The 15,949-nt window shown below is 43.7% G+C and overlaps 1 protein-coding gene across 1 annotated transcript; it reads left to right on the top strand.

The window, feature by feature from the left end:
- The first annotated feature begins 3,898 nt into the window (after positions 1–3,898).
- Positions 3,899–6,986, top strand: LOC147424260 (pectinesterase/pectinesterase inhibitor-like). Its single transcript, XM_086501722.1, has 2 exons — positions 3,899–5,429; positions 5,501–6,986. The coding sequence occupies exons 1-2, from the start codon at positions 4,307–4,309 to the stop codon at positions 6,196–6,198; spliced, it is 1,821 nt and encodes a 606-aa protein (XP_086357848.1). The 5' UTR covers positions 3,899–4,306; the 3' UTR covers positions 6,199–6,986.
- Positions 6,987–15,949: the final 8,963 nt, after the last annotated feature.

Below are 15,949 nucleotides of genomic sequence, written 5' to 3'. Positions count from 1 at the left end.
CAACGCTCAGACTCGGAAAAGTACTTACCTCTTGTAGAGTATGCGTATAATAATACTATCCATACTTCTATGGGAAAAGCACCTTTTGAAATCATAGAAGGAAGACCTAAAAGTCCCTTGCTACTTAAAGTACATGGGAAGATCTTCGTTGCCGATGAGTATAGCCATGACCTGCAAACATCTTTTCAAAAGATTAAGGAGGCTATATCCATCTCCCAACTAAGGCAAAAAGATGCTGCTGATAAGCAGAGAAGGGCTTTAACGTTCAAAGAAAATGATTGGGTCTTACTTAAGTTTCCTAAGGCTCAATTGAGGCAAACGACGGGGAAAAATCCTATGGGCCATCAAAAGTATTATGTTAAACTAGCAAAAAGATACTATGGTCCTTTTCAAATAATTGAAGCCAATCAATGAGGTAGCCTATCAACTCAAGTTACCTAACCATTGGCTCCTACACAATGCTTTTCATGTGAGCCTACTCAAGCCCTACAAAGGAGAGCCTCCATATGAACCAATTATTGAAGACCCTGCCGAAATCGAAGATCAAGAAGAGGTACTACAACCCGAAGCTATCCTTCGGCATGAAGACAAGGTACTGTGGCATGGTAAGATTATCAAACGGTATGTTATTAAGTTCAAAAATACTTTTGAAGATGCTAGATGGATGCAAGGAATCGAGCTTAAGGATAGTATGAACCTTGTCAATGCTTATAATGCTACATTAGAGTAAGCAAATGTACATGTTTCTTTTAAATGATTAGTGTTTTTGTCTTATAAGACTAATTCTTTCTTTATTGTATATAAATTTAAGTAGTATGCATACTAAGAATCATGTTTGAGATGACGAAGTCTCTCAAACACCATGTAGAATTTGTCACTCTACTTGGGAGGATGAAATGGACTAAAGAGCAGACATGCTTGCAGCAGCTATGTCTCCCAAGCACCAAATGGATTGGTCATCCATCTTGGAATGATGTCGTAGGGTAAAAAGGGATCCTCTACCCGCTAAGACAAATTGACTAATGACTATGACTTTATCTCTTTTATCTCATAGTCGAGGACAACTATGATTTCAAGACAGAGGTAATGTCATCAAATATCTAATATCTAACCAACCCAAATGATTTTCTCATATTAAACTGATCATTTAATATGGGATAATAAACGGGACCAAGGGTTAGAATATAGACATGTGCTTACGGATCTATCTCAACACGGGGCCAATGGTAAAGGGGCCCAAATGAGAGATGGTCTATGAAAGATCAAGGTTAACTAATGAAGCTTAAAAGACTTTAGGGTTAGCTTCATTAAAGACCTCCAATGGTTAGTGTTAAAAGTCCGTTTGACCTTAAGCAAGCTAGGGTTGTGCTTGAGGTGGGAACCCGACCTAAACTTAAGCAAGCTAGGGCTGTGCTTGAGGTGGGAACCCGACCTAAACTTAGGCAGGCTAGGGCTGTGCTTGAGGTGAGAACTCCACCTAAGGTGCTTGTCATGCTTGGTGACTAAGGTACTTGAGGTACTTGTCACATTTAATGAGGAAGTTGCTTGAGAAGCTTCCTATGCATGAGGGGTAAGATGCTTCAGTCAAAAAGAGAACCTACTCACTTCTTGAGGAAGTTGCTTGAGAAACTTCCAATGCATAAAAATTTCAAAGTTAGGGGAATTCTAAAAGAGCACATGGGACACATGTTAAACTCTCATTAAGCTTAACCACATGGTGTGCTTGAATGCTATTGGTTAGGCTAAAGAGAGGTCCAATGAGCTTCTACTTCCATCCAACAAATATCTAGATATTTTTAAGCTCTCTCTCTAAGGGATAAGGAGGACACTTGTCAAAAGTCTATCCATGTACTTGACTGCATGCTACATGTGATTGGCCAGGGGGAGAGGGGACCAATGAGCCTGCAGCATGTGGAAAAGTCTCCACTCGCCCAAGCAAGGAGGGGAGGTGCTAGGGGGATATACACCATCACACAAACTCATTTGACACACCATTCTCTCTTGATGAAAGTTGAGGAACACCACCTCCTTCTCCAAGCTTGTGAGAGTGAAAGCCTACACCAACACTGTTGGCTATGGAATGCAAATCCAACCAAGATCCGTGCTTCAATGCTTAAGCTTGCCATCTTCTCCATCTCCATTACTATGCTATTATGTATGCTAGCAAGAAGAGTAATGATAAGTGAGGAACTACTTCTTTCTCCTATGGAATGTTTCTTTTTCCTCTTCCCTATCCTCATTCCCCGCTAGCTCTCTCTACCTTCGAAGGTGTATGAGGCCTTGGGACTGAGGCTTGGGATAGTTAATGCTTTCTTCAAGTTTATGTTATGTTTGTGATGCATGAGGCTTTCCATCTTCATTGCATCACCTAGGTCACAATGAACACAAAGATTGTATTGTACCAAGTCTCTCTTGATGGGAGAAACTATAATACAAATGCCTATTGGAGGGGGGACCGGCTCCATATGAATCCGGTCCTCAACTATTGTCATGTTCTCTAATCTCTCTCTCTCTTGCAAAAGTATTGTTCATGCCAAGTTAACTAAGTACCATGTTTATGTTGCTACCATCAACTAAGTTCACCCACTATGCTCACAAAGTAATCTCTTAAAAGTGCTTCACCTAATTTCCTAATTCCGCTACTTCCAAAGTTCATAGGCAATTTCCATTACATGATTGTCTCTCCATCATGGAGCAGTTGAGTAATGGCAGTTGATGCATTTGGGAGAGATTAAGCCAAAGCTGACCCTTGAGCCATGCAGGCTGGCAATGGCAAGTCTAAGGACACCATGGAAACAACAGGATGGCCCTGACCCTAAAGGGAAGTCCTGTTCAATAAAGCTTCATGTAGGCCACTGGGGTTTCCCCCAAAGGGAAAAGCGTTGAGGCTACCAACAGCAAGGACAAGGGAGTGAAAGTGAGGTGATAGGTGTTTTCTTATCAAACTGATGATAGCATTGCTCATACGTCCCCCCCTTATCAATTTGCTCATTCCCCACTCTTTTACAATCAAATGGAGCCCAACCTTTAACCTTTTCATTGGGGTATAAACGCCTCAAAAGAGGGACTTGTCTTTCTCTACCATTGAGCGTGGTGAAGGTAATAGGGAGAAACTTTACACATATTGTGGATTTACAATTGTACATTGATGAACATGACACCCTCGAGGGGCGACTGTGGGAACCACCTCCTCAATAGAGAAGGAGAATACACCCAAGAGAACGCAACCCGTGAACCTCAAATCCTCAACCTTGGGGTTACATCACAAAGGTCTCACCAACTGAGCTACGCTTCTTGGGTAAGAGCCTAAGAGGGACTTGTCTTTTTTTTAAAAAGTAAATTATATTAGAGAGGAACTGAAATAACACAAACGCAGTAGGCAAGGAGGCCTACATGGATAATTACAAAAAAGGGGGTTATTGGTTCCGTCACACTGTCCACAAAGCATCTGAGTACATTCATGGCTATAGATAGGACGTTACAAATTTTAACCAGAGGGGAGGGAAACACTGAAGGGAGGAGGAAGGATGGTGTCGGGAAGAACTTGCACTTCCTTGACCAAGTACTGAAGCCAAAGTGGAAGATGCGGATAGATTCCTCGAGGGACTTGTCTTTTAGACGAGTCGCAAATGCAAGTCCTAACCATTAATGTAGTAGACTGACACTCCCCTCGTTAATAGTGAACGGCCTGAAAATTAGACACGTTGACAGTGAACGGACGGCCACGCGGAAGGGGGTTGGAAACTTGGAACTTGGGCTGCATGTGCATGTGCATGTGCCCACCAATTCCCTTCGCTTTTACTGCTACGCGTATACTCCAACAGTGCACCGTCGCTGCCTCCGTCTACTCCCCCGCTTTCAATCTTGTGCAAATCTTTCCTGCTGCTACGCTACTGCTAGGCTGTTGGTACCTCCAAAGTCCCTTGCTTTTTCCTGTGGGGCAAGGAAACTTTTCAGCTTGAATTCCTCCCCACTGCCCATGATCATTCCCAATTTCCTATCCCATGTAGCAGGTTGTCGCAAGGAGAAGCGACAATGGAGAGAGAGAGAGAGAGAGAGAGAGAGAGAGAGAGAGAAGAGCGAACGCTATGTGTATAAAGTGTGTGTTGTTGGGAGGAGAAAGTGCACTTGGTATCGTCGATTACACGCAGCAGCTATTTGATTGCTCGTTTCCATCAAACACAGAAGAAGGTTGCAAATGCAGAGTGTACTTAATTTTGCTCATAACTCAGAATAAGATTAGAGTTGCTTTGTAGTCTAGCCTGTAGCATTACTCCTCCTCGGAGACCAGAGCACTCTGTTCATAATGCGACGGCATTGTCCTCACACTCGTCTCATGAAGTCAGAATGCGTACCCATCATCCTCGCCATCTCTTTGATTGCAATTCTTACCGTCTCCATCTCCTACGCCACACACCACATTGTTGACCGCAGTCACCCCCATCTTCAAAAGAAGCTCTCCATTCCAGGCTTGGGATTGACACAGCTCTTGAATGTCGTCTGCAAACACACTCTGTTCCCTGATTCATGCGTGCGCGAGCTCTCCTCTTTCAGCATTATCCCCGCTCTGGTGAGCCCATCGCACCTAGTCTCCCTCGCCGTGCAAGCAGCATCAGCCAGGGCTGATGAGGTATATCAGTTGGCAATCCAATCATCGACTGAGCAGGGCCTCCACTTGCTTGAAAGCCAATGTGCAAATGATTGCATTGACCTCATGGCTCATGCCAAGGACAATTTGAATGCAGCAGTGTCAAAGCTATCCAATCTCCATGTGACGGACATTCGGTCCTTACGGAGCTTCTTACGAGATGTGAAAGTGTGGCTCAGCTCATCGCTAAGCTATCAAACAGCTTGCGCGGATGGCTTTGAGTTGGCTCTAGGCAGCATACAAGTGCAGATACAAGACAAGCAGAATTATGTTACCAAGGTGATAGGCAATGGCCTCATCTTGGTAGACATTCTCGCTCAAATAGGGGACAATCTTGGTGATTGGCTGCGTGGCTTCCCCCCCATGCCACCCATCATACATCTTCGACGCCGTCTCCTCTCTCAGAATGCAGAGAGAGTGAGCAATGCTGGTGATTGTGAGAAGTTGATTGATGTGTATGATGGGTTTCCGCACTGGGTATCTGCAGCCGAGCGCAAGCTGCTACAAGCCCCAACAAGTCCTTTTGGAGCGGATGTGACAGTGGCACAAGATGGAAGTGGTGATTTTCTCAACATCACAGATGCTCTTATGAGCATTCCCCAAGGCTACGTAGATCGCTACGTGATATACATCAAGGAGGGCATATACGAAGAGGTGTTCAATGTAACGAAAGATCTTGAGAATGTCACGTTCGTGGGTGATGGAATTGGATACACTGTGATAACAGGGCGGAGGAATGTTGCAAGCGGACTCTTCAACACGTACAGGACATCAACAGTAGGTGAGTTTTTGAAGATTTTTATGAATTTGGCTCTGTAACTGGGAAGCTCACATAATGCATGTGCATAATAGGTATTTCTGGTAAAAGATTCTACGCCCGAGACATCACATTTCAAAACAATGCCGGACCTGCTGGCCATCAAGCTGTTGCGCTTCGAGCAGGAGCTGACTTTCTTGTCTTCTTTAGGTGTAGCTTTGAGGGATATCAAGACACTCTCTATGCGCTCTCAAGCCGCCAATTTTACCGTGAGTGCAAGATCATGGGCACAGTGGACTTCATTTTCGGCAATGCAATTGCGATATTCCAAAATTGCGAAATTGTGGCAAGGCTACCAATGCAAGGACAGCTAAACACATTGACAGCCCAAGGGAGAAAGCTTTCGGCCGATGTGTCGGGGTACTCCTTTCAGAATTGCACAATTTATGGTGAAGCCAATCTTTTGAATGCCTCCTTCAATGTGCGCACCTATCTAGGAAGGCCATGGAAAGCTTACTCGAGGGTTGTCTTTCTACAATCTCAAATGGATGCTCTGGTGGCGCCAGAGGGATGGGTGCCATGGAATGACAGCAATCCTTATATAGACACTGTTTACTATGGCGAATTTGGCAACCGAGGTCCTGGGGCCGCTACACAACAGCGAGTGTTGTGGAAAGGGGTGAAACCCAATATGTCTGAAGAGGAAGCAACCCAATTCAATGTGCAGAATTTTATAGCAGGTGAAACATGGCTAAGCTCTTTTGAAGTTGAGTACCAAAACAGTTTGGCATAGCTATATTTATCTTGTGTTTTGCCATTTGGCGAATCCTATCCGATGTATGTACTGCTTTTTTGATTCTTTGGGTGGTACATAGTGCCATCCCTACACAGAGATGCCATGGCATAATCCACCGTGATGATTCTCGAGCTATATATTTGTGTGTGGGGAATGCTGGAGCTTAACCTCATTTGGACAAGATCTTTGTCACGCATGGTTGTAATTTAAGGTGGTGTAGGTACCGTTAACATTGCATCTTTTTGGCAAGAAGAGAAATCGTTGATGGATCAGCGCTTGCTCCACAATCAGCCTAAACTTGAGACTTTGCTGCGTATCAAATGCTCCAAATCACAAAGACAAAGGCGAAGGAGGGGCCTGATGTCCTAATTCATTGTTTCACTCCTTTATCTAGAATTGCTTCGTTACCTGCATTTGTGTTGAATTGCAGTCAAAGCCAAATGAATTAGATTTCCAAAAAGTAACATTTCTCATGGTGAACCATAGTGAAGCACTTGCGCAACTTGCAAGGCTTTCAAGGTGCAAGCATGGGGGCTTGCATTTGGAGAAAGGCCTTCCTTTTGTATTAATTAGTTGAATGAGTGGAGCGCTTCCTGGCCAGAGCTATGTTGGGTATGTTTTGCAATCAATGCACAACCAAGTGATGATATCTCGGAGAGGATGGCCATTAAAAAAATTTTATGCTTTTGTAAAGGCACCACATACATATTGACCAAAGCATTGCCAAGCACATAATGTCTCCTTCCCTTCATATATGCTCAAAACAATCTAGAGCTTCCTTGCAACATCCATGCTAGATACACCTTGCAATCAACATGTGCCTCCCCTCCCCTCCTCTCGCCTCGGCCCCCCCCCCCCCCCCCCCCCCCCCCCCCCCCCCCCCCACACACACACACACACACACATGAAACATCCTAGAAAGGATGCTCATCAAGACTTTTTGTGCTTTTGTAAGGTACCACAGTCGGCTTACATATTGACCAAAGCATTGCCAAGTATAACATATTTCTCCAACAGCAGACGAGCAATCTTTTCTTGGATTCTCTAGCCCATGTGAAGGTCTTGCACAAGGCCACATGCTTTCAAGGTGCAAGTAATTCGTAGAGAGAGACTTTCCTTCAGTATCTAGTCAACACTAGTTTGGTAACGTAACAGGACATAAAAGTGTTCTTTCAGGGTTTTGGAAAAAAATCCAAAATCATAGTAGATCCACATTTTGAAAAATTCTTTCATGAGTTTATAGTTCAAGGACTACTACATGTGGCAAAAATGAGAAACTCATAAAATTTATCATCTCTTGGTCATAACAAGCCTCCAAAGTTCATAGATGAGTGCATTTTGTCCAAAACAGCCATTTCTTACGATTGATTGCATATAAATAAGAGTGGGGATTTTTGTAGGACATGCGAAAAGATGTCCTGTTAACTTAAATGGGTTGGTGATCAAAACATATGGTTTCTTTTGTTTTACTATTTTTTTGGGGGCAAAAAAAAAAGAGTTGCATTTTTGCCATTGTGTGGACCTATCATCAAAGTTTTTATAGTCACGCTCAATACAAATACTATATACATATTTTCTTAATTCCCTTTGGGCCTTTGGATTCAAAAGGAGAATGTCAAAAGAATAATGGATCTTTTACTAAGTGGAACTTTGAGGATAATGATGAAGTGCTAAATACAGCAAACATGACAAAACTGGGTTTAACATTATAACCTTTATAATTTCATAGAAACTACTCAATATCTAGCCAAGTTTGTAGTTTATGATTAGATATGGTTACTACCTACAAAATACCACAAGAGACTAGCAATATTGAGAGAGCTATACTTGCTACACTAAAATGTTGTGTATCCTTCAGCAATCAAAAAACTCAACCATCATCATATACTATGCTATATAGAATATTAGGTCCCCCAAAAGTTAAGGAAGACTAGCTTTATGTTATACATGCAACTTACACAATCAAAATTGCATTTGGATATCAAGAAAGCCATCAAAAAATCATAAAAGTGCTAATTTTGGCCAAAAACGGGATTATGCAATTCTTGTAAGTTGGTCATAACTTTTCGTTTTAACATTTAGTTGTTAGGACACCGGCAAGGCCGGATTAGACAAGGGCAGGGCCGGGTTAGGCGGTGTGGAAAGGGAGTCCAACTAGGGCAAGGGCCAGGGGCTTTGCTATAAAATGGGTGGTTGGGTGGTGGACTCTCAGACCCTAGCTTCCCTTGTTTTACACTGGTATCAGAGCTAGGGAAGAAAGAGCCATGGAGGAGGGGGCAAGGTTGCATGAAAGCATGCTCGTATTCTCTCTCTCTCTCTCTCTCTCTCTCTCTCTCTCTCAGGCATCCCTCTCTCCCTCGTTTTCAGCAGCAAAAAACATGCATGGCCTTGCCTGACAGTGCAAGCCATGGTGTGCAAACGGCTATGCAAGGCGGCGGCTGTGGAAGAAGTCGGGGCCGAGGCACCCTGCGTGTGCAGATGTCCTTGCTAGGCGGGAAGGCCAAGGCCACAAGGATGCAAGCAAGCCCGCTTAGCGGTGTGAGCGGGATGAAAACACACATAGCACCTCTATAACGACCCGACACACACTCTTGGAAAGATACACACACACACACACTATGGGGCACCACTCGGCTTAAACAACACACCTGGCCGAGATAGGGAACACACCTCTGGAGTGAGAGGAGAGAGACTATCCACTTGCCCACTCCACACAGACACACACGCACACACACCCAAAAAAATCAGCTCAAAAGAGGAGAATTTCTGATGTTTAGATACAATTGAGCTTGGGCCAACACCAATGGGGCAAATAGCTCACACAATATGGGTAAAATAAGCCAGATACAATCACAAACTAGAGCAGAAACTTTGCTCATAGGAGAAACTTACATAGAAAAACAACAGAAAAAGAGTGAGGAATTTGGAAAAATGGACAGCGCCATCGCGTCCGGAACGGCCCAAAACCCCAGTCTACAATGTCAAAGTGCTCAAATCCGACCTCGGATGAGCAGTTTACGGCCAAAAACAGACTCCAAAAACCCCAAAAACACACCTACGGCTGTTCCTCCTCTCTTCTCCACGTTTTTTCTGGTCTTCTCTCAGTTTTTTCAGTTCCCACACTTAGATTTATTAGTTGGGCACCCTTGGCCTTTTAGATGACCTCAAACGGACCCCGAACAGGCCAAAAACTGACCTCGCAGTGCATAGTTGTCACCTTTTTTGCATCATCCGCACACCTGGCACTCATTTCTTTTCAATAATGCGTTTCGCAACCACGTGAAGTGGCCCAAAAAAGTGATCCTAATGATGACCTTTCTGCATAACTCTCACAAAAAAACACCACTTTGTGTCCGTATTCATCCACGTGCAAATATTGACCCCGTTCGGCCTCCTAACGCCACTCGATGCCATCTGACGCACCTGCTTACCTCATGTCGTCGGCCCGCGGATAGCTTCCTCAAGAAGTTTTACGCGATACCAACTCCTCCTTATTGTAGAAAAAACACAGTGGTAATAGTGAAAATCGATGCACTATGTACACCCTGTCCTACCTGTACACATGTGGGCCCCACGTAACCACCTGGCTCTGAAAAATGGGCAATTCTTTATTTGATGCACCATGCATGTATATATACATATGCGTAATCCCTTGCTCCAAAAAACTCCTGACATAATTTGCCCATCCCCTAGCCTGCTAGATCATTCATGATCAGCAGCAGCAAAGAGCGATATGAGACTCGTCGCATCACAGGTCTTCTCATCCTTCACCAACATTGCTTGCTCCACAGTGAAGTCGCGGAGCGGAGCGTGGGTCGACTCTCTCACACACACACACAGTGAGCTTACACAGTACAGTACGCAGAGAAGTGTTAGAAGGGTTATCTCCCAATTCCTTAGTATTCACAAAGTATAAGTTAGTATATACAAAGAGTTAGAGGGAAGTGAGTTAGGCGGGCGGCCAACCATATCCGCATAAGAGGCCACTTGGGCTTTAATCCCAACAACCTCCCACTTAAAGTCCAATGTGGCACTTTAAGTAACTGTAAATCTATGAACATAAATGTACAAAGATTTACATGGCTGCCATCTATCCAATGCCCAATAACTCACGACAATGCACAAAAGCCCTCTCCTGGAAGTCCCTTTGTGAGTAGATCAGCAGGATTGTCCTTGGTGTGGATCTTCAGCAGTTGTATCTACTTGTCTTCAAGTACTTCCCTAATGAAGTGATATTTGACATCAATATGCTTAGTCTTCGAATGGAACACTAGATTCTTTGCCAATTGTATAGCACTTTGACTATCACAATATAACTCTGGCATATCTACTTTGATTCCCAAGTCTGCAACCAATCTACCAAGCCAAATAGCTTCTTTGCATGCCTCATTTGCTGCAACATACTCAGCTTCTGTAGTAGACTGCGTAACACAATCTTGTAATCGAGATCGCCATGATATGGCACCTCCAGCCAATGTAAAGACATAGCCTGATGTAGATCTCCTCTCATCCAAGTCTCCTGCATAATCTGAGTCAGTGTATCCTCTGACACTCAAATCCTGACTACCATAGCATATGCGCATACTCTTTGTATGTTTTAAGTATCTCATGATACCTTTCACTGCCTCCCAATGTTTCTTGCCGGGATTTGACATATATCTGCTAACCACTCCCACTACAAATGCAATATCCGGACGTGTAGCAATCATTGCATACATCAAACTACCCACTGCAGACGCATATGGAATCTTATCCATTTCAGCCTTTTCTTCCTCAGACACAGGACAATCTTGTTTGCTAAGTTTCACATATGGTGGCAATGGAACACTCAATGCCTTTCCCTTCTCCATATTGAAACGTTGCAAAACCTTGTCAATATACTCTGTTTGAGATAACCAAATCAACTTCTTTGATCTGTCTCTCTCAATGCGCATACCAAGTATATGACTTGCCTCACCCATGTCTTTCATGTCAAACGATTTTGCCATCTTTGACTTCAAAGCTGAAATTTCTTCCAAGTGTTTGCCAGCAATCAACATGTCATCCACATACAAAATAAGGATCAGCCAACTGCCATCCTTAGCCTTCTTTGTATATAGACAGTGATCGAACTCACTACGTTTGTAGCCTTGAGAAAGCATAAACTGGTGGAACTTATGGTACCATGCCCTCGGTGATTGTTTTAAGCCATAAAGACTCTTTAACAACTGGCATACCAAATGTTCCATGCCTTTCTCAACAAACCCTTCTGGCTACTGCATGTAAATTTCCACATCTAAATCACCATGCAAGAACGCTGTCTTGGCATCCATTTGGTGCAACACCAAATCCAATATAGCAACCAATGCAAGAAAGCATCTCAATGTAGTCATCTTGATCACTGGAGAGAAGACTTCATCAAAGTCAATGCCTTGTTCTTGCTTAAAGCCCTTGGCAACAAGCCTTGCTTTGTACTTTGGCTGACTATCATGAGCGGTGATCTTATACCTATAAACCCATTTACAAGGTAGAGCCTTTTTGCCCTGTGGTAATTTAACCAACTTCCATGTCTGGTTTTTATGCAGAGCTGTCATCTCTGACTGCATGGCCAACTGCCATTTTTTCGAGTCAACCACTTGTAATGCTTCCTTGTAACAAGATGGTTCTCCGCAATCTGTGAGCATGACATAATTTAGAGATGGCACATAATGATCAGGTGGTTTGGAGACACGCTCAGAACGTCTCACCACAACTGATTCTGCCTCTCTAGCCACTATAGGCTGTTCCTGAGCCTGACCATGCTGTCTTGATGTGCTAGCACTAGGTCCATCTTCCCTGAAGACAACTCTTCTGATCTCCTCTGTCTTCTCTGGCTTAGCGTGAAACTTGGCTTCATTGAAATGCACATCATTGCTACGAATAAGCTTTCTGGACTCACGATCCCAAAGCCGGTAACCCATCTCGCCCGATTCTCTGTAGCCAAGAAATATACACTTCTTGCTCTTTGGTTCTAACTTATTTCTGAACTCCTTAGGAATATGGCTATAAGCTTCACAACCAAAGACTCTGAGATGCTTATACGAAGGTGCCTTGCCTGTCCATAGCATCTCGGCCACTCCACTCTTATCCAGAACCTTACTAGGAGACCTGTTGATCAAATGGACTACTGTAGCCACTGCTTCCGCCCAAAATCCATCAGGCAACTCAGCATTTGACAACATGCTTCTGACCTTCTCTTGTATGGTCCTATTCATACGTTCTACAACCCCATTCTGTGAAGGATTATATGGTGCAGTAAGTTCCCGCTTAATCCCTTTTGCTTCACAAAAGTCTTGAAAAGCTTTGGAAACGTACTCTCCACCATTGTCAGTTCTCAAGCACTTCAGCTTCTGACCACTGTGATTCTCCACCAGCTGCAAGAATGTCTTAAAGACCTTGAGCACCTCATCCTTGTGCTTCAAGAAGTAAACCCATACTTTGCAATAGTCATCTATGAATGTACAAAAGTACGCTGCTCCCCCTAGTGACAAACTAGGCATTGGTCCACATAGATCACTGTGTACAAGAGCTAACCGTTCGTCCCTACGATTCCTCTTTGATCTGTGCGGTTCCTGTGTTTGCTTACCATAAACAAAATGCTCACAAAACTCAAAATCTTGAAATGAAAAGCCAGGCAAATAACCATAATGAGAAAGTATTTCCATTCCTCTTTTTGACATATGTCCCAACCTACGATGCCACAGTGACACACTTGGCTGCTCAATCACATTAATTACATGGTTTTTAACCTCTGAAACATGTAAAGTGTACAGAGTTCCTGACTTGCTGCCATGTGCTACAGTCATCGAACCTTTGGAGATCTTCCAAGCGCTGTTCCCAAAAACTGTCACATAACCCGCATCATCCAACTTCCCTGTACTAATCAAGCTCTTTCGGATTGCTGGAACATGTCTGACATTCTTGAGCCATAAAGAAGAGACATTCTGAAACTTCAACTGCACATCTCCCACTCCAAGTATGTCACAAACCTGCTCATTGCCAAGTCTGACATAATCTTTAGTAGCCACATATGATGTAAACCACTCTTTGTGCGGAGAAACATGTAAAGATGCCCCTGAGTCGATAATCCAATCACTCATAGCATGTCCATCCTCTGCAGTTAAGAAAACAGAATCAAGATTGCTTGTAAGGAAGATGTCACCAACTGCTATACCAGAATCACTGTCTGAACCAGATCCTGTGACATTCACCTCTTCAATCTTCACTGAACTCTTCTTTTCATCTTGCTCAGAACTCTTTGTTTTTCCTTTTTCTTGTTTCCACTTCGTACAGTCTCGCTTCATGTGACCCTTCTTGCCATAATGGTAGCATTCTATGTCATCCTTTGACTTCGAATCACGAGACTTACTTCGGTTTTGTGCCTTCTTACCCTTCTTCTCTTTAAACTGTTGTCTCCCTCGAATGACCAAAGCACTATTGCCTTTGCCTTTATCAATGTTCTTCCTGTTCACTTCCTCTGTGAGAAAGCTGCCTTCTACATTGGCACTTGTAAGACCTTCTGGCGCGACAGAATTACTTAACGCTGTACGAAAAGTATCCCAACTGTCTGGCAAAGTGATTAAGAGAAACATAGCCTTCACTAAATCTGGAAAGACTATCTCCTGTGCTGTTAACTGGCTGAAAATTGTGTGAAATTCATTCAGATGATTTGACATGGCTGTCCCTTCCTTCATCTTCAAATCCACCAATTTCTTGAGCCAGTAAATCTGAGAAGCAGCACTTTGTTTCTCGTACATACCACATAGCTTTTGCCATATGCCATACGCTGTAGTCTCTTCTGCTACGTTGAAGTAAACATTTTCTGCCAGTGTCAGCATGATTGTGGAACAAGCTAACTCGTCAAGCTCTTCCCACTCATCTTCAGCCATACCTTCTGGTCTCTCCCCTTTGAGCTTCAGTGGATTCACTTGTTTTTTCTGCACCAAAACGTGCCAAATCTGCTTCTTCCAGAATGGAAAGTTTGTGCCATCCAGCTTCTTTATGTTGTAAAGAGTCTCACTTTGAGAAGATGCCATATCTGCCAAACTGTTTACTCCTGAAAAAAATCCGGCAGAGTTTCCCCTGTAAACTGGCCTTTGTACACAGTAAACAAGCTGTAATCAACAAGCTGAACACCTCTCCTCAGGAACTGTCAGTATTTTGAAAATTTTTGACAGAGTCTCCCCTGTAAACTGAGCTCTGGGAACCAAAAGATAGCTCAAAAAACAATCATAAATAGCTGACAAGTGACAAATCTAAAAAATCTCTGTAATATGCTGTCCTGTAAGCATACACTGTCTCCTCTCTGGGCGATGACAGAACCTGTATCTGTCTCAAGACTGAACCCTGAACAATGTCTCAACGGCCTGACGCATAAGATGCAATCCAGTGTCTACACAAAGTCATACATCCTAAGGGATAAAAGTCGCCGAAGAGGATGCGTGTAGAGGGGAACTCCAGCAACCTAATCCACCTCACACTGGGTAACCCAGCCCCCAGTGCTTGGCTTCAAAAAACCTCACACACGACCCTCTCAGATGGCTCAGCAAACTGCCCAGAACTAGCATACATCCTATAATAGACCAATCAATGTCCTATGACCGCTGCGGTGGTCTGTCTGCTAGCGTGACTCACAACTAGCAGACCCACAATCACAGTACATCAATCTGCAATACATGCCAGTGGTGTCAAGCCGTCATATGGCCACACCTCCCCTGGAACCTGGCAAGCACAAGAAGTAACAATGCAGACTGCAATATATATATCTGATGATATATATGTGTACCTGGTCTATAGATGATGCTCTGAAGACTAATGAGTGATGTATGTCGATGCCGATATTAATGTCGGCCACCTCCTGCTTGCCAATCTACACAAGACGGATTTCTTTGCGGCTGAAATCTATCTTCTGCTATAGTGCTCAGAACAAAATTCTGAGGGCATAAACGGCTTCGAAAGGGGGGTAAAACCCCAGATCACCTAATGGAAACGCTCCCGGAACGCCGAGTGTGAATTTTCGAACTCCGGATCCAAAATCTGCTGGAAAAGTGCGCGCGCGCGCGATTGCGCAAAACCGCACTGAACCAAGGCTCTGATACCAATTGAAGTCGCGGAGCGGAGCGTGGGTCGACTCTCTCACACACACACACAGTGAGCTTACACAGTACAGTACGCAGAGAAGTGTTAGAAGGGTTATCTCCCAATTCCTTAGTATTCACAAAGTATAAGTTAGTATATACAAAGAGTTAGAGGGAAGTGAGTTAGGCGGGCGGCCAGCCATATCCGCATAAGAGGCCACTTGGGCTTTAATCCCAACACACAGACAGATCATCTTGCTCCACCATCATCAATCTAGCATGATACAATTTAAGACGCAATCCATTTACCCTTGACTTATGTAGAACACCATCCAGGTTAGCCAGCTGATATGTGCCATTTGGAAAACACTCCACTACCTTGAAAGGGCCTTCCCACTTAATTTGAAACTTCTTTTGGAAGGTGTTGTCCAGCTTATTGTTGTAGCGCAAAACCAAGTCATGCTTCTTGATACCCTTACTTTTGACCTTTTCATTTATCTTTGCTAAAGCCCTATCTTGCATCTGCCCATAATGTTCCAATGCACTCATCCTATCCAGCTGAACCTCTTGTAGCTGTAAGAGCCTCTCTTCGAATGCATCACTAGGCGGCCCAAGCAACTTCTCTAACATCTTGACCGCAGGCAACTCTACTT

Source organism: Adiantum capillus-veneris, chromosome 26 (assembly GCF_014529385.1).
Source record: "Adiantum capillus-veneris isolate H3 chromosome 26, ASM1452938v2, whole genome shotgun sequence".
Classification (NCBI taxonomy): domain Eukaryota; kingdom Viridiplantae; phylum Streptophyta; class Polypodiopsida; order Polypodiales; family Pteridaceae; genus Adiantum; species Adiantum capillus-veneris.
Note: the sequence above shows the minus strand (reverse complement) of the source record. Positions and strands in the feature narration are given on the sequence as shown.